General features: G+C 41.4%; 2 protein-coding genes and 1 long non-coding RNA gene across 6 annotated transcripts; 1 reads left to right on the top strand and 2 right to left on the bottom strand.

Annotated features, from left to right (window-relative positions):
- Positions 1 to 5,575: 5,575 nt before the first annotated feature.
- On the bottom strand, positions 5,576 to 10,694 carry LOC115691553 (ACT domain-containing protein ACR1). Of its 4 annotated transcripts, none has more exons than XM_056310358.1 (8): positions 10,313 to 10,694; positions 9,384 to 9,549; positions 9,218 to 9,263; positions 8,543 to 8,657; positions 8,256 to 8,323; positions 6,917 to 7,591; positions 6,225 to 6,329; positions 5,576 to 6,144 (listed from the first exon to the last, which is right to left on the bottom strand). In XM_056310358.1, exons 2-8 carry the CDS (start codon positions 9,455 to 9,457, stop codon positions 5,770 to 5,772), a joined length of 1,458 nt encoding a protein of 485 aa, XP_056166333.1. In that variant the 5' UTR covers positions 9,458 to 9,549; positions 10,313 to 10,694; the 3' UTR covers positions 5,576 to 5,769. The 4 variants fall into 4 exon arrangements, with proteins under 4 accessions (XP_056166333.1, XP_056166330.1, XP_030474072.2 ...); XM_056310355.1 differs by having other exon boundaries at positions 10,331 to 10,694; XM_030618212.2 differs by having other exon boundaries at positions 9,384 to 9,509; positions 10,331 to 10,694.
- Positions 10,695 to 15,570: 4,876 nt separating this feature from the next.
- On the top strand, positions 15,571 to 17,601 carry LOC115691549 (protein PHLOEM PROTEIN 2-LIKE A10-like). The gene has a single exon (XM_030618202.2). It carries the CDS (start codon positions 15,861 to 15,863, stop codon positions 17,130 to 17,132), a length of 1,272 nt encoding a protein of 423 aa, XP_030474062.2. The 5' UTR covers positions 15,571 to 15,860; the 3' UTR covers positions 17,133 to 17,601.
- A 529-nt stretch (positions 17,602 to 18,130) lies between these two features.
- Positions 18,131 to 21,425, bottom strand: LOC130139648 (uncharacterized). Its single transcript, XR_008817752.1, has 2 exons — positions 21,281 to 21,425; positions 18,131 to 18,610 (listed from the first exon to the last, which is right to left on the bottom strand). It is a non-coding gene; the product is annotated as an uncharacterized LOC130139648 (long non-coding RNA).
- Positions 21,426 to 22,662: the final 1,237 nt, after the last annotated feature.

The raw sequence follows: 22,662 nt of genomic DNA, 5'->3' as shown, positions 1-22,662 counted from the left end.
ACCCGACTCATCCGTTTGATACATCAAGGGACTATTGGGTCAACAGAGTTCGAGTAGTTGGACCCCCCGAAGAATTTTGTAGTACAAGCATTATTTATTTTAACAGGAGAAGTATATATTACAAATGCTTGAGACGAAACCATCTAAAACACAAGAAAAATAAGAGAACTATGAAAAGTGTAATCATCCGTACAAACAGACGCATGCTCAATCCAAGTAGCATAGACAATCTGCCCTGAATAAGCCTGAACCGAGGTACTCACAAGGGACTCCTGGCACCTATGCAAAATAATATTTCTAATAACGAATGGCAATGTGGAGCACATTGATGGTCTTCCCTAGGGTGAGGAAGCCTTACTCGACTAAACTTGAAAAGTGCTGGACTAAAATGGAAATTCTATAGACATTAGATAGGATATTGAGGAGACCAAACTTGTAGAGATTAAGCATCATTCATGCATGATATACTTTTCTTATGCTATTTAATGCATGAGACAACTTGCTTGCGTTCATTGGTTTATGAATCTTTGCATTTTGTTGTATGGCAAAGAATCATATCAACATGTACATAAACGTGTACAAGCAAGAACCATTTCAACATGTACATATGCATTCCCCACTATTCCTCCTCTACATTTTGTTGCACCTGAAACAATATTAAAGAGGAGGGATAAAATCAAGCAAAAAATACGGCACTTAGCTCTATTTTGGATTTGCGGCACAAATGGAATATCTGAGATTTTATCATACTGAGCCTCTCGCTTCGAGTCTTTCTCATTCTATTTGCACCCATTAGAAATAAAATAGCGAACCACCCCATCTCTTTCTTGTTGTGGTTGGCCTATTTGATGGCTAACTGGGTAGACACATTTGCAATCGGGCTCATTTCTCCCAATCAAGCCAATTCATTCGGTCGTGCAGCTAAAGTAGACGGGGCACTACGACCATTTTGGGCCTCAATTCTCTTATTACATATTGGTGGTTCAGACTCTATCACTGTCTTATCTCTGGAGGACTGTTCGCTTTGGCGATGGCACCAGCTCAGTCTCATCTTCCAAGTTGGTGCGGCCATCTATTTCTTTGTGGAGATATTTCCCAATGACAAGTCACTAGTGATCCCAACGATGTTGGTGTTTTTTGCTTGGATCATAAAGTATGCAGAGAGGTTAATAGCACTTTATCAGCCTCTTGAGGGTAAAGGAATTGATGCTCTCATAGCGCAAGTCTTCTAATGCATATAACAAGTTGGATATAGATCTCATTGTTCTAGGGGATCGATATTCTGATAAAGAAGAAGCGGAGCTTACCGAGAGCATTATGGTGAAACATGCTTACTACTTCTTTTCAGTTATGTAAGGTCTTCAACGGAGATCTCATGTTCACACATCAACAACACGAAATGAGCCACGAATATTTCCGCAAAGTTTCAGCGGTGGATGTATTGAGGTGATATTAGTCGAGCTCCATTTCATGTATGATATGCTCCACTCAAAAGCGTTGGCAATACATTCCAAGCGGAGCTACATTTTCCGCTTCATAGCTTTAACTAACGTTGCGATGGCTTTCATCCTATTCAATCGCTTGAAGAAGCATCGGCTCCCGAAATTCGATGTGGAAATTACTTATTCCCTTCTTTTCAAAGGAATTGCTCTTGATGTGATAGCTCTATTCATGCTCATTTTCTTCGATTGAACTATTGCTAGAATCAAGTGCCACAATTCATTTCTCCACAAGATGTTATCCACCACGGATCACCAAAGGAAGCTTGGATTCACCACATGTGAAGCAGAGCCTAAACCCAATGATACTTATGCGGCCTTAGATACACCGTAATATTTTGAAGATGGTCAGAATCCTCTCGACTTGCAACCTTTTATCCAAGTGCTTTCAAGAGGGTCTGAAAATGATATATAAGCATGATCAGCACTAGGGCATCATTGCTTTTTCTACTATTTGTTGTTTTCCATTTCACATGGCTGAGAAGATTATCTTTTGTTTCCATCAAAATGAGATTGATACACTCTGTGGTGGATGGAGGAACGGTAAATGGATGATTGGGAATTTGAAGTATGTGTCCAAGAATCTATAAAAAAGCTATGGATCTTTATCTTTAAGGAGGTGAGATATAAATCCAACGACGCGAACGATCCGACAGAGGTGAGGAAGATATTTGAGGCTAGAGGTGATCCGTTTCTCGAGAGTAGACTGTCGAGGGGGGGATTGACAGCGGCAATCTTTTAGTGTAAGTCACGGAGGCTAATTACGACAACAGTATTATAATGTGGCATGTTGCTATTGAAATGTGGTACAATAAAAAGAAACAATTTATGAGCCTAATAGCTAGAATTGACGAAATGGAATTTAGCAAGATCCTCTCTGACTACATGTTGTATCTTTTAATTAATCAGCCTAATGTGGTGTCCGCTACGGGGGATGTTGCCCAAATGGCATCAGCGGAGACGTTGCAAGAGCTCTATATCCTCATCGATATGGATGCGTTACTAAATGTGGAGGGGTTAATGCAAGAAATTATTTGATGCTCATTTTGGAACCTTCAGTTTGAGATCCCCCGCTCAACGAGGTGATCAATTTGGCCCAAAAGCTGGAAAGCCTCGAGGAAACGAAGTGGAAGGTGATGAACGGGGTGTGGGTTGAGATGCTATCATATGCAGCAATTCACATTAAGGGCGAGGTACAAGTGCAGGTACTTTGCAATGGTGTAGAGTTTCTTTGCCTTTGCTTGGCTATCGATGGCTCTTTTGGGTTGTATCAACAGCCTGAATGTGGCTAGTATTATGAATACTGGGATGACATATTTATCACTGTCAAAGTCTTTTATTTCCATGATCTTCTAGATCACAAGCCTTCACTAGCATATACGCGATTCAGTACGGCACTGATAATTCAACCCATTCATATTTTGTTGTATGTTTACGGATAAATTGACATGAATCTTTGTTTTTTCTACAACCTGAATGGGGCTTGTATGAATACTGGGATGACACGTTTCATCACTATGAAAGTCTTCTATATCTATAATTTTCTAGATCACAAGCCTTCACTAGCGTATATACGATTCAATACGGCACTCACGATTCAATCCGTCCATTTTTTTTTTTTTTGTGTTTACAAGTAAAATGAAGTGAAACTTTGTTGTATTCTAGTACGGAAGCTGCATTTCAATAGTTGCGTAATAATTGATATGAGATTTAGTAGCATATTCAATTTTTATGTTTGTGACTTATGTTTACCTGTAATCCCTATGCTAATAAAGTAATGGATGCCCTGTGAGAACACAGTGAATATTGCCCGATAGATCTGATCAATTGTTCTGGACAATAAACATTAGACCAAAACATGCTTAAATTTTGAGTCCAAGGAAAGGACTTTTCTGGACCAAATAGACATCTCAAATATCTCAAATCTTACTCTTTCCTTCTGGACGAGAGATGTTAAGTGAGAATGTAATGATTTATAAACTTTTTAGTGTCTATTTATCTTTAACTGAATCCGATGATATGAGGTGAATTTAAATGAGCTTACATATCGCGAACTTAGGAAGCTCTCCCTTAGGAAATTGGTTGTCATTGGCAGGATTTGATGAACGAGGAACCATGAAAGATAAAGCATTCTTTAAAGGAATCTTCGAAGTTTAGGTTAGGAGTTCTCTGCCACTTCTTGATGCAATGCACGTTAGGGTCAATTTATGAACAAACCTCTTGGTGCCAGTTTTTGTTGCTCCATACCACAGTCTATTCGGCATTTTAAGGCCAAAGTCAGGTCGAAACTCAGGTAGTCCTAGATGGAATTGCAAAGTAGAATTGAGATAGACCGATTTGACAATAAAACATCAACCCGGCACAAAGCAATAAGCATTCTCTATTCATAAGATATTTCTCTTCTACCATTTGATACATGAGATACATTGCTTGTGTTCATTGGTTCGCAACTCTTTACATTTTATTGTAAAGCAAGGAATCATCTCAACTTTTAAATTGTGTCACGAGTTTGAGCCATGTACGAAATCTTTAGAGGATTTTCTGGTTTGTTCAAAATCAGGTGTGCCCATTAATCCAAAGCGAGTATGGATTCTCTTGGGCGTTGTTCTTGGAGGTTTGACCTAGAAAGGTAATATGAGAAAAAGCTCCACTGGACCATGCCACTACAGGACAAAACAAGGGGCACCCATATTATATAAATATTTATGTTTATTTTTTGGGGGTAGAAAAGTCTTTGTATAAAAAGCTAGGGTTTTGCTTTTATTCCTCTCTCCCGCTAACTAAGACAGATAGGGCACACCCGGTGAGTCTTCGTTGGCGGAACCATCACAGCATGTGTATATACATTCCCCACTATGCCTCCCTTATATTTTTTGTATTTAAAATTATATTAGGGAGGAGCGATAAGCAAAAACATGGCATTTAGTTCATTTGGAATATGTGGAACATATGGAACATTCGAGGTTTCGTTATATTGAGCCTCTCGCTTTAGGTCTTTCTCATTCTATTTGCATCCCTTAGGAAGAAAATAACGAACCACCACATAGTTTTCCTCTCGTGGTTGGACTATTTGGTGGCTGATTGGATAGCCGCGTTTGCAATCGAGCTCATCTCTCATAACTCATGCAGTCGAAGTAGATGGAGCACTTCAAGCATTTTTGGCTTCATTTCTCTTGTTACACCTTGGCGGTCCAAACACCATCACTGCCTTTTCTCTGGAGGACAGTTCGCTTTGGAGAAGCAACCTGCTCAGTCTCGTCTTTCAAGTCGGTGCCGCCATCTATGTCTTTGTGCAATATTTCCCAACAACAAGTAGATGTTGATTCCAATGATGTTGGTGTTTCTTGCCGGAGTCATAAAAAATGTAGAGAGGTTACTAGCACTTCATATATCTATCGAGCTTCTCGAGGGTTAGGGAATCGATGCTCTCACAGCACAAATCTTTTCATGCAGATAATAAGTTACTTAAAGAACTCAATATTCTAGGAGATGGACATTCTGACGAAGAAAAAGCAAAGTTTGCCGAGAGCATTGTGGTGAGGCATGCTTACTACTTTATTTAAATCTTTACACGTTCATTGGATATCTCATGTTCGCATGTCAACAACGCGAAATGACCCATGGATATTTCTGCAAAGTATCTACAATGGATGCGTTGAGGGTGATATTGATCGAACTCCATTTCATGTATGAGATGCTCCACCAAAAAGAGTTGGCAATACGTTCGGAGTGCCCCTAGAATATTTATGTCCTGATGGGGGGACATCTATTAAAGCTTCTTTAAGAACCGGCTAAAGAACATCAAGCGCCGTATTTAGAGTACCAAGAGTACCAAGACTTGATGAACTAAGACAAAGCGTCCTCACTTGGAGCATATCAATAGTTTGAAGCATATCATCATTGTCACTTAATATAATCCTTTTGTCGTTGACCCGTGAAACCCCGATATACGTCGCGCATTTCAATTAGTGAAAATTTCGCATGAAAATTTTACAAAAAGTAGTCGGTGTGAAACTCCTGTATAACGCTACAAGTAAGCTGTTGAACTGCACAAAACCATCAGAAACTTGCACAGAAAACTTTGAACTGGAGAGACTAATTTCATTGACATTTTACAGATCTGAAGACGGAAAGCTACTCTTAAAGGCTAATTCCTAGACTCCGTCAAAGAACAACATATCGCTACTTGACCAAGTGACATGGTGCTTACAAGCCTTATTTACAAAGTACATTTCTAAGCACACTTGTCCATAGCAAACGTTACCTCACATTATAACCTTATTGGTCCAAAGTTGCTGGAGAAACGCTCGAGCTGAGACCAGATAAGGCTTCCGAGCGACAACCTTGGCTTTTCATCCCCGCTTCTGCTAATGAGGCCTGCCGACAATGGACCCCGAGGAGTACTCACTCCCGAGGACTTGTTCAAGATCGAGACCGATCCCCCGATCTCTTTCCTCACCAGTTCCACCGTGCTCAGGTTCACATTGTTCCCAGAAGCTTCGGTCACATAGAACGAACCGATGGCTCGCTCTCCGCGGATCCCTACCTCGGCCCTTGTTATCGATAGGCCGTTTTCGCGGAACACCCTGGTCACATCCGAGAGCAGGCCCGTCCGGTTTTGAGTGCTCACTTCTAACCTCAATCCCTGCAAATGAAACGAAACAAGAAATCAGGATTCAATCCACATGAGACATAAATGAGAAAGAAGAGTTGTTTGGGACATACATGTGACGCTCTGCGCTCGACCGCAGCCAGGAGGCATTGAGCGAGTTTGCGCTTCTCAGTCTCCGAATCCAGGGTGCATCCATCCTGATGCCTTATGAAATACTCCTGTATGACACCCGCAAAGTATACAATCCTTTTGTTAGCCAAAACTGTCAATGGCACATACTCATACAATGCTAGAATTCAACCTGTAGCCACATTAGTAACTTATGACCTTGTGATAATACTATAAAAGAAGACAACGACCCACTTCTGCCGAAATTGCAGAATTTATAGATCTTATTGAACTCGATACGTCTGAAACCGACGAACAGATTTTCCAAAACCAGCTTGACTAGGAACCCCATCACATCAACAAGTAAGTTCCACACTATTTTGACGATATCGTTTCAAATAATTCGTATCACATTTAACTTTCTTTACCTAATAGCTTAAACATTCAAACTCTAACTCAATTACACATTGACATGGTGGCTAACCCGCCTTATTGTCTAGAGTAATATACGGTCCAACAACATCCCATGTGTATATAAATCTTACAAACATTATCCCATTCGTGCACGACAAATTGAACATACAAGAATTTCACGATTCGCATCAAATTGGGTTAGAATTGAAGTATACCCAACATATACTTCTTCCTCGAAGTAATAACTTAAAGCTTTCTGAGGTTTGATTTTAGCTTAAATTACCTGATTAGCCGAAGAGCCCTCCGAGCTAACTGATGCGTGGAACACAACATACTGCATGTCCGTTAGGACGCACACGGTGTCGAACAACAGCTTCGGCCTGTCCCTGCTCCGCACGTTCACCACCGAGTACCCTTTGTCTTTCCAACTCTCTATCAACACGTGGGCCCTCTCGCAGCCATTCCTATGCTCGTACCCGCCCCGGCTGCCACCACCCCCGCAACCGTTGCTCCAGCAGCGGCGGCACTGCTCGTAGTCTTTGTCGGCGAACATCAGCTGGTGGAGCCGCCGTTCAGTGTGCATCCGCCCGGCCATGGGTGCCATCAGCCTCACGCTCCTCCTCTCCCCCTCGGCATGGTGGGCCTCGACCACGTTCTCCAGCTGCTCCTCTATCTGGGCCAGGCGCTCCGGGTCCGTGATGGGCCCACCCTTCACCCCATCCTCCACATAGAATATGCACGCGGCTCGTGTGTGGTGGGTCCACGCCACTACCATGGCAATATGGCACGCCAGCTCAGCCAAGACGGCCGACATTTCGGACAGTAAACCTGGTCGGTCCGTCCCCGTCATCTCTAGCACCGTGTGCTCGGAGGACACGTGATGAGGTCCGAAATGTTTCGTCTGCGATGATCCTTGTATTTCCTTGGAGAGACCCCCTCTCCTCGTCGCACACAAAGCCTGTCAAATGTCGCATTCATTCAGTTATCACAAGAGAATCGCCCTAATTCCGCTACAACATATAGCGAAAGCAAGTATAAAATCTTTCTAACCTCAAACTTGTGCAAAAAGAATTCCATGAAAATATCATCTATCATAAGTTGAATGATTGCCATATATTAGAATATAATGGACAATAACAGACTTTACTAATCCTGACATAACAAACACGTTATTTAGGTTGACCTTGTCGACCACTAGCCGAACACAGAAGTTTTGGCAAAGCCCGAACAAGGGCCAAGATGAAAGGACCCCCAAAGGTTGTCCGCTATCAAACCGTATAAATTGAGGAGAATCCTCAAAAGAAAAAGAAGCCAAGGCCAGGTGCACTTTCGTGCCTACAATTCTAGGTATGAACTTAATTTTTTTTTTCTTACCCTAAAATAATTTCAACATATAAAATCCACGAGCACTAATTATCATAGGGTGACTGCAAAATATACCACTTAAAAAACCTAGTCCTTCCCCTTCAAATGAAATTTTAGTGTCCCATCACGCTATAATTGGTGTTCGGAACCCTTAAGAGCAGATCCGATAGAACTGTTAAACCAATCAATGTCCGAGGGATCATACTATAAAGTGGGTAAAGAGCAAAATAAAGATTGATTATGATATAATAAAATACCTGTTGAATGTAAAGGATGAGGCTCTCGTCGGTGAGCTTGTTCCCGAGCTGGTCCGTCACGTGGAACACTGCACGCCATGCAAAATCAAAGCTATAATAAAAGCGAGCTTCACAGATCAAACATCTAGTCGACGAATTCGCGATCTTTGTGGGCACGCACAGCTAATAATTTACTCATATATATATATATATATATATATATATATATATATCAATCTATTTTGATAAAAAAAATGAAATCGGTGTTGATGACGTAATAAAAAAGATGGTGGGGCTGTGTTACGGACCGTCCATGAACCATCCGCCGTCCGAGGAGATGTATGACTTGGAGATGACGAGGTCGAGATCTGTCAAGACCTGGACCATCTCCAGCAGAATCCCGTGCTTGTTCGCACTATCGACCTGCAAATCAACCAACATTAATTACAATACTAACAACAACAATAACAACAACAAAAACAAATATCGAAAGCCCTATCTTTTACACGTCATGGTAAAATTATTAATTCGTGCCCATACAAAAGTGGGGGAATCTTGATGTTTCATCGACCTTTTCCCGGGGAGTTTAACTAGGATCGGAATCTTGTTCGATTAAACAAACGCTAATGGAGGAACAACAAGCGGCAGATTACCAAGGCAGCACCCACGAATCTTTCAATTAACAACTGATTAAACTAATCAACGGGACTAATCCTAAATCATGGGCAATGTCGCGGTATCTTCCTCAGTCGTTTTCACATCTGTGGGCGGGATCCTTTACCCGGCGGTACCCACCCTATTGGATCTTGCAAGGATTGTATTAAAAAATAATAACACGAAAAGCGACACCATCTCGTCATCGACCACCAAGTTGGATTAATTTTATAAATCCCTGCTCTTTCGCAGGAAAAAAAATAAAAAATAGAAAAATAATTAAATAAAAAAAAATACAGAAAAAACAGAAATAAGTTTATCAATCTAACCTTCACGAGCGTGCAGTCTCGGCAGGTCTCGTTGTCGATGCAAACCCTGCAAAAACCCAGATGAACACACTCTTAGACAAGCCCATCTTTTCAAACAATCGAGATTAACGAAGCGAAAGATGAACCGGACGGATTGAAATCACGATTAGATTAGAGAATGAATTACCTAGCGGGATAAATTCTTTCGATGAGGGAATCGTAGTCGGGATCGATGTAGGGTTGATAAGCAGCGACCTCCATATTTTGGTTCTTTGCCGATCGCCGCCGAGGTTTCTGTCGTCACGTCTGTTCACTTACATGGAAATTGTGGTGTCACTTGCGAATACATTGAACTGGATGTCGACAGTAGTATAATTAAAGCTATATAATAACAATATATATATATGAATGACAAACTAATGATAAAACGTGCAAATGGGCAAGCGATGTGTGGCTTTTTTCTTAAGTTTCAGATTTGATCGGTGCTAGAAGGGGAAATAAAAATCTCGGTCAAGCTTATCGACCCAGATATTATTACTAAATTAGGGTTGTGCACAGCTTCTTCCTTCGTTGATTAAAGAAAACGAGCCATGTTTTTGCAAGGAAATCGGCCGACCCAATTCTAAACAAAATAATATCTGGGAAGACTTTGTTCAAGGGGTCCTTTCGAGATCTAAATTAAATTTGTGAAAAACACAATGGAAATGGAGATAGCAACAGGAGAAAAATCAAAATCCATCGGAAAAATTCATGCAAGGGGTCTGAACATAGAGAGCTTCAATGAGTTCATTCCTGAAAACCTATTCCGGAATAGAGCCTGAAGGCACTGCCTGGAAATCAAAAACCAAACACGAAATGCCGAAACGCTGATCACGTTCCGCGACGGAACGATTCTACGGCTGGAATCATTAGTATCGATCCCCGTTAACTATTTAGGCGGGACAACACTGCCGCCCCCCATTGTTTTTCAAAGAATGAATTGTTAGCACCATTTCTGAAATCCCGAAAGAAAAGCATTCTTCGTACAAAATAATCCGCAGTAAATCGTAAATTTGCATATCAGAAACGCGAGATAAAGCAAAAACCAAATCAAACCATACAAGGTTAACTTCTTACGGGCAATCAACGCCGCACCTGATGGGAATCCGAAGCTCGGGGAAGGTCCGAAACGGGCACCCAAACAACGTCCTAGGAAACGGGAGGCCCCGTCTCTCTTCGCGGCGCTCCCTCTCGATCTTCAGAACGGCGTCCTCCCCGCCTCAGTTCCCCGATACGATCGGCGGCGGCGACAAGAACAACAACAGAGGGAGCGAGAGGAAGGAGCCTGATCGCACGGCACGAGATCTCCACGCAGCAGCGCCAAGACAGCCCAAACCCAGCTCGCGTACATCGCTCTTCTCTCCAACCCGAAGAGGAGGAGGAGGAAGAAGAAGAAGAAAGACGAGAGTGAGGGTGAGAACGAGAACGGGTGGATTGAGGAAACTTTAAATAATGTGCACCTGGCTCTTATATATATATGAAGTGAATGAATGAATTGGGGTGGGCGGGGCCGCGACGCTCCTCTGCGGAACCTGTCTGTTCGTATTAACTTTTTTTAAGGGCGTTTCCAACGTGGGTCGCACAGGCAAGAAGAGGGACGAGATTTTAGGGTTTCTCCGATCCCGCTGCCACGTAAGGCGGGGGGAACAAGTGGCGGGAGACAGCCCGTGTACACCCTGTCGTCGGCTGCGCTGCGGCGGCTCGCATGCTGGAGCTTCGCGGGACACGTGTGGGCTAAGGGAGGGACGTGGGGGGGATCTTTGTGTGGTCGTGAAGGAAACCCTTGTTTCGAGGGAGGGCTTTCGGAGGTTTCCTTCGTTTCTTCCTCCTTGAGTTTTGGCGGGGAAGGAAGGCCACGCTCTGGACCTTTTTACCAAGTCAAATTCGTGACATGGAGGATCGATCCCTTGGACCGCGGGAATCGGATTGAATATCCCCAAGACAGATCGGTGTGCGAAATCAACAGCTAGGTTCGCGGGAACTGACGGTTCGTATCGCCTTTTAATTTGAGAGCGCGAATGATTGCAAAAAAAGAATGTTCTTTTTATCGATAAGGAGCGTGCACCGATGCTTTGAATCTTAAATGTCCGGTTCGAAAGGGTCGGTCACTGGTAGATTATTTTAAGTTTCTTTTTATATTTGTTAATCAAATATTAAATCATATTTATCTAATAGTTTAAACTTTTAGAATAGTTGACAGCGGTCCCGCCAAATCTCATATGGTATCGGAGCTGGAAGTCATCAGTTCAAATATTTTCAGGCCTCATTTATCTTCCCAATTAAATATGTCCACGTTTACTACTCGGCGAAATGACCCGACTAAGCGTGAAGAGGAGTATTAGAATAATTAAATATTAAATCACGTCTTCATCTAATAACTTAAACTTTTAAAATAGTTGGCAGTAATCCCACCAAATCTCACAATACGTATTCTCTGAGTCATTTTTTTCACTTTTGAAACAAATTCTAATACAAAAGGTATGCATTGATGAGTAAACTCTAATCAATTTTATTATATCTAAACGGAATAGATTCCAGAATTGTCGCAAATTAATTTGGTGCTTACAGATTAAGCCCCTAAACGTCCATTTTTCATATCTATGATGTGGCGAAATTATTTATAATTTTTTTAATTTTTTTTAATTTAATTTTTTTTAATTTTTTTAGGGGGTTGTTTTTTTTTTTTTTTATTGTTTTTGTTTTTTTTTTTTTTACAAAACAAACAGAGCCTAGCCTAATGTAGTTTGAACTAATTAGTTTTCAGTATGAACTCCTTAGATTTTAATTTTATATGCCACGTATTTAACCCATAAGAATTTTAAAAGCCCAAATTGTCAAAAATATGTCCAAAATTGAAACCCAAAAGAACTCATAACCAGCCCATGGTCCACCACAAATCAAATAATATAAGTAAAACTCTCACAAAAAGGAAAAAAAGAAGAAGAAGAAACTTCTATGCAATCGAATGGGAAATCGGTTGATCGATGGTCATTTCGTCACTTACATTGAAATGATCTATGGTGCCCAAAAGACTATAAGCGATTACGTGACGCTTTTCAATTAAAACATGAAAAGCCGAAGACGATCCTAACTATCCCCCAACTTTGTATAATCGACTTAATGTTCGCCTCCGACAAACATTCCGACCAATTTTGGCTGGAAGCCGGAGCGAGCGACTTCACGCGACATTCTGGATTCAACATATCGAGGGTTAAATAGTCCGCCAACTCGTTTCTTTTTTCACTCCATTAGAAAAAAGGCCGATCGATCGAAATGGATCGAGCGCTAACCCTAGAACCGCCCGCCTCTCTATCCAATTTGGGTTTTCAGAAAAGATCGACCAGAGTTTCAATCGCGACTGAGAAATTCGGGACGGGGAAAATGAACGATCTCCGTGATGAAGACTTTGTGGACAACTACAAACCCTAATGAGCGATTTCTGACTTGTGACCAAAACCTGGTGTGTTTGATTATCGTTCGAACACCATGAAAATGTTTGTGGTTGTACTGTCCATGCACAACGAAAAGAAAGATAAACAAAGGAGGCCGTCGTCACCTGCCGTCCAAGCGCGCCGGCCGGCATCTTCGATCGCCGGTTCTTTGACGTTTGTTGCGGTTTCGATGCATGCGGCCTCTTGTGTCTCTACTTCATGCCTCTGCAGGGGCAAATTTTTTTTCGATCTCGGTGCAAGAATTGGGTGCGCCGGATCATGTAAGCCCAATTACATTTAGTATATTAGATCATGCAGATCTCGCACGAGACTCACCTCATCTGACGGTACATGTGAGTTGGCTCACACGCATCGAGTGCAGCTTAAATTTTTTTTGAAAGACGGGCTCCGCCTCCTCCATCTTTCCATCTTTTGATTGATTTGGGATTATGACACTAGAAATCCTAAAATTTGTGTTGGTTGGGCACTTTCATTATAAAACATTGTTTCGTGCATTTAAGTCCTTAAACTTGTACATTTTATGGATTTTCGAAATTTCTGTTAGATCTATTTGTTATTTTGTAGGCTGAAAATGACAAATGCTTTTTTTTTAATTTTTTATTCTTTGGGTCCTCCGTGACTTTTTGATAAGAAAAACAACATGCCCCATAAATTTTCCATCCACCAAAGACAGATGGATGAGTCTCACGAGAAATGGTTTAGGACTAAAGAGCCGATCTCACATAAGTTTTATGACTCTCGGTGTCATTATTCTATTCAATTTTTTATTTTATTTGAAAGATAGATAAATCAATGAAATAAAGTGAAATGACGTGAAAGCCACGTCACGTATTGTCGTCCGTGTTGATTGCCATATGAGGTTTTGGAAGACAATTTTGGCGAAAAAACTTTAACACATGTGTTTTTGTCCAATGGGCCAGCTGTACATTTTCTTTTTTGAGACACTTGCAAGTGCCCCATGAGAAAAGTTGTGATTTTTGGGAATTTGATCCTAAAGTTTGTGCAAATTTATTTTTTTTGTTTTTGTTTTTGTCGTAATCGTGAAAGAATTTTGAGTTTTGCATTTTGGAATGATTCCGAGATTCTCGTTAGAAAATCATTAGATCTTGAGACAGGTCTATTTCCGTTAATAAGTAACCAAAACTCGAACTAACTATATGATTAAAAGAATCGTTTCTCTTCAAAATTATGCTATATTAGTTAGGTAATTATGACATTTATGTATAAATTAATGTATTATCGTTCAAAATCAACGAAAGTGTTAATGGGCAAGAGTACAAGAGTGGCTTGAGTGCCCCTTTCCCCCTCCCCTTCATTTTCCTCAAACTCAATTTGCAAGAAAACAAAAAAAGTGTTGATGGGCATCTTCAGATGATTGTCCTGCCTCTCGAAAGTTGCAAAAATGAAGTGCTTTTCAACCTTTGAAAATTCGAGTGAAAGCATCAATCGTTTCGTTCATATGATACAACGTGCTTCAGACTTTTCCACAATTTTGAAAACAATTTGCCATTGCTGACTTTTACAAGTAGGTCATCAATGTCGGCCAAGAAAAAAAAAATTTCGAAACCAAATTATTATAAGACGAACTGGGCGGCGGGGGCCGCTCATAAGCCTTTTGAAGAGATTTATGAGGCGGCGGTCAAAGGGGTAAAAAATATAATACCTTTTCTTAGTTGATAATTCCCTAACGTTAGATCAATCAACACCACTATTGAAAACATGAACTTGAACTTTTCTAATCTACCGAAATTACTTAATTACGAGACGGGTTTGTATATATATGATATACTTGCCGCGTCAGTTACTTTTTGATAAGGGCAGGGCATGCAGTATCAAGCGTGACTCGTCCACGGAGCGAGAACACGGCACGCGATGTATTCGGGATACAGAGCATAGTCTCAAATGTGATACGATTCGGCAGGCATAAAATCGTGTAGTTTCGTCATAAGCCGCTTACTCGATACATTTAAATGAAAGTTAGGGTTAATACCATGAAAAAAGTACATATGTGATAAATTTAGCTAAACTAATATTTTACCATCAAAAACCCCAAACAGATAAATATGCGATAAATTTATCCTAAATTCATTTTTTTATCACAAAAAACTCCAAACTGGCACATTTATTACAAATTCACTCTCCGTTAAATTGGATTAATACCACTAAAAATCATAAATCGACACACATATAAAATTCCAAACGGGTACTCCCGATCAACTGCCACGTATTATCCAATTCAGAAATTTGACTGTAAAATTAAACGAAAACTAGCGAAAGATAAAATTGACACCGATATATCAGTTTGAGATTTTTGATGATCAAATAATTAATTTAAATTAAATTTATTGTAAGTGTACTAATTTGGAGTTTGCCGTGGTTTTAATCCTAAGAGTTGTAATGTTCAAATATTAATAGGAGTGGACACGAATTGTAAACGAGATGATGTCGGCCCTACTTACTTAGGTGGGTCCCCTTCAATTTAATATCCTATCCTGTTTCTCATACTACGAAGTAGTAGTTATAGCATTCATTCAAAGCTGGGGCCACCCTTCCTGATTTCCATTCCCGAAGGAGAAAGGTTTCACCGAAACTGAAGCTGTGATCTGCACGAAACCCACCCGCACAAACCGAACTCGTTTTGGCTTTTGCCCATTTGCAAGCAACGCTCAGCAACTTCCCCACCACCACCACCACCACCTCCAAGTCCAGCAGGTTGTCTCTCCTCTGTTCTCTCTCCTGGCACAGGTTCTTCGCTCCCATTCGTTCTTATCCACGCCTTATCCATTCTCGCTTGTTCTTGGGCTCGCCCGCTTTTGTATGAATTGTTTAACCATAATTATATATATATATATATATATATATATATATATATATATATATATATATATAGATTGCCAAACCCCAGTTGGCCTTTTTGTCCCCCCCCCTGAGAGAAGTTTTCTGGAAAGTTCGTGTGAATAAGCAAGAAAGCCCGAGCAAGTAGGTTACAAAAGGGTTCTTTTTGAAGTGATTCCTGCAGTTTTGGACCCCCAATTGAACAACGTAGGATACCCTCTTGGGTGTAGTCCGGATTCGTTCAGTTTGGTGTGTGTTAATTAGGGGACTCTGTTTTTGTGAGGGGGGGAATTGGGGTTCTGGTTAGCAGGCCGGGTGGTCATTCGATCCCGTGTTTCATGGATGCGAGATTGGTGAAGTCGGGCATCGATTTCACGCGGAGGAGGAAGAGGTGGATTCTCGCGGTTGCGGCTCTAGCGTTTTCTGGTTATGGCGCGTACAGGGTGTATAGCTCGCCCGCAGTTGCTCGGAAGAGGAGGAGGTTCTTGAAGCTCGTGGAGGCTTTGGTTTCATTGGCCGAGGCAGTGTCCGAATCCACCGAGACGATTGTGCTCGTCTCAAAAGATTTGAAGGAGTTTCTGAGGTCTGACTCCGATGAGGTCCCCAATAGCTTGAAGCAAATTTCGAAGATCGCAAAGTCAACCGAGTTCTCAGATTCGATAACTGAGGTATCCAGGGCTTTGACTGTGGGTGCTATGCGTGGTTATAGGTCTGAGTCTAAGGACAATGTCCACGGAAATGGTGGGAATTCGGGTTTCGTGGATCAGGTTCTCGATAAGCTTTTTACGCCTGCGGGGTCTGGCTTTGCATCTGTTGTGGTAGGCAGTCTAGCCAGGAACTTGGTCATGGCTATTCATGCTGATATGCGTTCTAGTCGGCAATCAGGGGACGGTAGCAATCATTTTACCATGGAAGGGAGTTCTGTCCCGAGATGGCTAAATGTGCTGTGCGATGACAAGGTCAAGGATTTTGTTGGCGATTGCATTCAGCTGTTTGTGAGCACTGCAGTCACTATTTATTTGGAAAAGACAATGGAGATTAACACCTGTGATGAGCTTTTCTCTGGGTTGACAAATCCAAAGCATAAGAAGGAAGTGAGAGAGATGTTGGTATCTGTTTGTAATGGTGTGGTCGAGACTCTGGTGAAAACATCTCACCAAGTGCTAAAAAGTTCCAAATCGAATGCTAATTCGTATTCAGGTTCTCCCTGTTCAGCTATAGAGGGAAGCAAAGGATTGAGATTTAATGGAATGGATTGGAAGCAAGGGGTGTTGAGTCATAAGAGTCCAACAGATTCATACGGTCTTGGTAAGGACAGTGGGTGGGTCAATAAAGTGTCGTCCACTTTGGCCGTCCCTAGCAATCGAAGGCTTGTTCTCGATGTGACTGGGAAGGTTACATTCGAAACGGTGAGATCTCTCTTGGAGTATTTGATGGAGAAACTCCATGATGGTATGAGACAGAGCGTTGGCGTCGTTCACAAGGAAGTTCTTGACAGGGGTGTCGAAGTCGTGAGATATGTTACGGCAAAGTCATCCATCATAACCACCATTTGTCTTTCTTTGTGCTTGCATATGCTGGATGGTGCTTCAATTTTGGCACCATTTTAACTGGGCAAATCTATTCTCTTGATCAGCTCGGTCATCCAATATATTTCTTCTTAAATCTGAACCTTGGGAGAGCGACCCGTAAGTGTCTTCTGTGGTTTGTTCATCCAGTTTTAGTTGATCTGCCTTCTCTGCATACGAAGTTTGTTTGGGTAGATCAAGGCTCGCTATTTAATTTGGGTCTATCATGGATGGGAAACAAGTTTATTGACACTCCTGTGCAGCTAGATGGCTCGGAACCCTCCATGTTTCTCGGGTCACTTTGCTTTCAGATGGTTCTTTTTCAATGATTACTTTTTAAGAACAGATTGTATTGTTTGAATGAAGGTGAGAAAAGGGGGGAAAGGGGCAAGTGAAGCATATGCGTCATGTTGTTGTATCATAACTTTTGGAGATTTTGAACAGTGGTTGATCACTGGGACCAAATTCCTTACTGTAAAAAGTTCGTGAAATACCAATTCTTTCCACTGTACTAGTACTTGGATTTTCTTGCATCTTCGTTGCTTAAGTTGTCAGTTTCGCTAACTGGTACGTTTATAGTTAACTAGAACATTTGCAAATGTAAATCACTGGGATGCGCAACATGTACATTTTACATAATTGCGACGTTGTTTTCTCAGCTAAAGTTAATTGGTAGTTTTTCAGCGTGAACTTGTTTCGCGTATATGGCTAGGTGGATTTCTTTTTCCTTGTCTGGCAGCGGACATAGTTATGTGGCTGTCTATTGATTTTGTGAGGTTTGGGTAAGCCGGGGACAACCAACTTGCGGTTGTGTAACAAAAATTTAATTAGAATCAGCTTAGAAGGTCTATTCTTCAGCCTATCTGCAGTAATTGTCGTGCTGAAGTACAGAAGAGAACATAGTTGGGGTAATATTGAATGGAGACTTCATTACCTATAGACTCTCCGCAGGTCATATTATACCTGACAATATCATTATAGTTTGGCTGAACCTGCATCAGCTTGCTTTATCACCAAAATATGGAACTACAAATGATACATGTTGAAAGGTACTTCTCGTTACACGACTTTTGTCAATTTAATTAAGACCAATCAACAAAGAAACTTTACACTTCCACACCATCAGTTTCCAGTAAGTCCCTCCCAATGCGGCTTAGGAAGTGCATCGACGCAAAATAGCACCGATAATTGCTGTCCTCAAGAAAGAAAAAAATCTTCAGAACACTTGCCATGGGTTAAGATTAAATGGAGGCACGCATCCTCTACTCGTTCTTAGCTTCAGGTCATTTTCTGTGCCTTGCTGAAGAGTCATCCGATACTCCAGCCAAGTGAAAGGTCAGCCAGAACCCGAAAAGCTGGTTCAAACCCTAGTAGCTCAGCTTCTCTGGAAGCTATGACATGGTGCAAGCTAAGATGAGCTGCCATCAGTTCCCTTCGCAGCTGCCTCTTCCTCGAGCTTCTTTTTCCAGTACTCATCAAGAGGAGGTCCAAATATTGCTTTGCCAGAGACAACTCCTATCCTGTAGAGCCATAGCATTTGCACACCATCAGCCTTGAAAAAATGAGATATTTCGTATTTGACATTGGGTAATATCAATTTAACAGCAGGAAGAGAAATTTTTCAGCAATCGGGACAGTGGATGTTAAGGACACGATTCTCCACTTTTCATATTTGTCAATGGGTGAGAATAGTCCATCATCAATACTTTACTGACAAGACGTTAATAGAGAAGAAAATTAGAAAACAGAACTTAGTATCCTAATGATATGCACTCTTAACCTTCCGATCAACGTTATAGCCTAAACCCAAGCATTCTCCCAAACAACCTGATTCTCACCTATGGATTCATTTCTACTTTTAATTATACAAGATTTGCAGAATCTGTAGGACAAAATTGACTTCCAGTTAGTCGCCACATGAAGCCTTGCAGATAAGCATATAATCATTGCAACCTCAGAATTAGGTCTACTTATTATCATCCAACTGAAAGATCTATGAGTCACCTCACTAACCCCTCATTTATCCATAGTAACTTCCTGATGATGCTGGCCAAAGCAAAGAAAAAAAAAAGGAAACATACTAATGATGCACTATGAGTGCGTGCCATTAAGAAAACCAAAGCAAAGAACAATTAGCTATCTGGCAAACAATAGACGAAAGCAAAAGAGAAGATGGAAGTGGATAAAGGAAGCCAGGCCATGCAAGTTTATATCATCAGTCAATGAGACTACGAGGGACTAATTGTTTAACTAATTAATTAAAAGGATCCAGGAAATATGCAACATTTGAATGATTTAGAAAAGCCAAAGATAGCAGAAGTGCCAAAACAATCCAGAGTCAGATATGTGGTTGATCTGGTAGACACACTGAAGAGAGTAACTCCCTGTCCATCTCTGGCACTTCCGTGACTTCTATGAAGAAGTAACTGACAAAGAAATTGAAGTCAGGCTATTGTAGTTATGGCACACTACAATACAATATCCCAATATGATCTATAAGCCATGATCCACCATAAGAGTAAAGGGAATAGATTGAGAACTGTTAATTTCACGAGCTATTTGATCAAGAGTTATGATAATAATGTATCTTTGAGAAAGTAAAGAAGCTTCTAAGGTCATTTGATCAATGGTACCGCAATGATTAATCTAGTAGGAACTCATGCCGTCACAACTAAAGAGGAGAAGGGTATAGAAGAGGTAGGACCAAGCGAAAGCCGGAAGAGTAGAGCAACAGTTCAACACCAATCAGCACTAAGCTTATACATGTAGAAGGGTGTGAAATAAAGGAACAAAGTTGCACAACCGATGCTCCATGAGGACTTAATGGACGGTAACCTCGCGAGAAACAAAAGCATGCCAAATAGCAAAAGGACTATAGATGTTTAGTTTTGTACCATTAGTTCTGTCTACGTAATGGATGAAGGCATGAGCTTTTTGGGGTGTCAATAGACTCTATACAAGAATGCTCCTTGCATATGACATAGTAGTGACAGTGGGTTGAAAACTTGAAACTATGAAATTACGAACTTTAACTTACAAGGAAATTTTCTAATAATTCTCATTTAAATATGCAGGAATCTAGTTGAAGGGAATGCACATATAATAAGGGAAGATATCTAAATGAAGTAGACACAACTCATAAGAAGATTTTCCCAAGACTCGGCCAGTACTCTTCCACTAAACATGCAGAATAATCTGCCTTCTTCACGTAAGATGTTTGTAGAATATGGTATATTGGGACTTCTGTCACAAAGCTGTTAAGAGTATTCGTAAGGTTCTGTATGCTTAATGGATACTCCACCTTTCACATAAAATTTTCTAGATCGAACTGACCAAGTAGACTGTAGGAGCAGAATGCCCGTGTTCTAGATTAGCATCTAAGATGGAAGGGTCTTTGTAATCTATCAGCTGCAGAGAACAGAACAGCAAGTGCGCGTAACGTTACAGTTGCGCTGCACATTTCTCAAAGGAAGCACCTGCAAGACTCTCACGCTACCGACTCGCTCGTTATACTTTTCCCTGAACAAATTACGAACGGTCCACCGCACAACAAGCTCCTGTCTTGAAACGCCCACGATCGACATGCACACAGCTGCTTCCTACTAATTATACCACATCTGCAGCTCAGTTAATTTAGTTGGGGGCATTTTCCTTCTTACTAATGCGAAATATTTCTCCAAAATCACCACAACTAGTTCCTGATCAAAGAACATTACCCCACAATGCGAAAACCACTTACTTTCCACCAAATCTCAATACGTTCCAAGTAGCTCCAAAGTCAAAGGATTCACGCTTCCTTCAGTACCTATACAGAATTTGCCCTGCTAAAAGCTGTCACGACACCACCTCTTTCCCAATTGCACCCATGAGGCCATAATTCAATGCATTTACTAACCAGCCACAAGTATCACCCGTAAATTCCTAGATTTCAAGATTGTCAGTACAAGATAGCGCCAGCAAAATAGTCAAGCGTAGAGAGAGAGAGAGAGAGAGAGATCAGCAATACAATTTCTAAGCTCGAAGAACGCGTTAAGGCATTGCGCCAAACCCTACTGAATATCAAAGAAGCAAACATCGGCACGTTTCGAAGCTCATCTGAGCTCGTTTGAGCGCACGGATTAAGGGATTGCGAAAGAAGAGAACAGGGATCACAGAAAGAACGAGGGGCGAAGGATAGGGGAGGAACTCACACGACGGCTCCGATCACCGTCGGGAACGACAGGAACCGGCTCCGGCCAAACATGGTCTCCTCGTCGCGCGATCTCACTTCGTCTTCCTCTCTGTTCTGCGAATTCTTGGGATTAGCTGCAATTTAAGGGTTTTGTCATACGTCAGTTGCAGAGGTTTTGGTTTTAGGAAAAGCAGCTCTCCTTTTACCCGATTTTGCACTTGTTTTTGGGATTTTGGCACAAAATACCATAGAATTGAATGAGAAGTGTGTGGTTGAAAGTGTCCCACATAGGGTGAAGAGAGATAGGAGATGGGTTCAAATAGTTGAGCCTCACAAATGGGTTTGGGCGAGAATGCCACTTTTGTGGAAGAGAGAGGACCTACGTCTAGCTAGGTCGGTCCACCCCCGGCGCCGCCGCCGTCCGTCCGGCCGGGTCCACTCTCTATCGGTTTTTTATTTTTCGAACAGACACGTTGTTTAGAAATTATTTATTTATTTATTTATTTTTGGACAAACAAACATGCTCATTCGTGAGGTTGCGTCGCCGAACGAAAACCGAAGCCCTTCGCGCTGCTCACGAACCAAACCGGTTTAAGGCTCGGCTCGTGGATCACACATGACCGAACGAAATTGTTCGGTTGGTGACTCTTCGGTTTCATCCTTCTATATCCGAAATTCCTTGGTGACTATTCATTCATACATGACCGAACGAAGTACTCTTGGCATTTCATTTTTTCGCGGCTTTATGCGCTCTCATTCTTCATCGCCGTCATCTTTTGTGCGATTATTCGCAAGTTGCGTTCGAAGATTTCCTTTGAAGAAGTACCGCTTCATAGGAAAGGCGATCCGTTCTATCCTGGGAGGCAATTGTTCAACGACCTTTGGGTACCGGTAGAGGGGACAAATTGTCTTAAGGACACAACGTGAATTCGTTGGGCTCGGATCAAACGTCAAATTCGGATCACTCATTTCAGGTTTGTCAAACAACTTTACTTTATATGTACATACAAACACGCGTATATTGAACAACAATCTTAAGACAATTTGCCTTATTATCGTGTTTGTTCAGTTACGTTCTCAATCATTTCTGTCTTCGTGTCAGAAATGGCTACAACATCGACGACGCCTGTTGCGTCTGTTCCAACTCATGGAGAGAAGCCGGAAAAGTTCAATGGGGCTGATTTTAAGAGATGGCAACAGAAGATGTTGTTCTACCTCACTACATTGAACTTGGCAAGGTTCCTCACGGAGGATGCTCCGAAGTTGGATGAAGGAGAGACAAACAAGGAAAAGGTTGCTGCTATTGATGCATGGAAACATTCGATTTTCTCGTGTCGCAACTACGTCCTCAATGGTCTAGACAATTCCCTCTACAACGTTTATAGTCCGCTAAAAACGGCT

The sequence above is a fragment of the Syzygium oleosum genome, unplaced genomic scaffold (genome assembly GCF_021117445.2).
Source record: "Syzygium oleosum isolate NSW1041296 unplaced genomic scaffold, Sole_v2.1 Sole_v2.01, whole genome shotgun sequence".
NCBI classification, from domain to species: Eukaryota; Viridiplantae; Streptophyta; class Magnoliopsida; order Myrtales; family Myrtaceae; genus Syzygium; species Syzygium oleosum.
The sequence above is the reverse complement of the archived record's forward strand: the minus strand, read 5'-3'. Positions and strand labels throughout refer to the sequence as shown.

What these genes read in the sequence shown, in the direction of transcription:
- LOC115691553 (XM_056310358.1), bottom strand. Translation starts at nt 9,457, where the DNA reads ATGGAGGTCGCTGCTTATCAACCCTACATCGATCCCGACTACGATTCC. An exon ending in TCATCCTTTACATTCAACAG is followed by an intron (nt 7,592 to 8,255) that starts GTATTTTATTAT and finishes GACATTTGACAG; the next exon opens with GCTTTGTGTGCGACGAGGAG. An exon ending in TCGAGCGCAGAGCGTCACAT is followed by an intron (nt 6,145 to 6,224) that starts GTATGTCCCAAA and finishes TTTCATTTGCAG; the next exon opens with GGATTGAGGTTAGAAGTGAG.
- LOC115691549 (XM_030618202.2), top strand. Translation starts at nt 15,861, where the DNA reads ATGGATGCGAGATTGGTGAAGTCGGGCATCGATTTCACGCGGAGGAGG.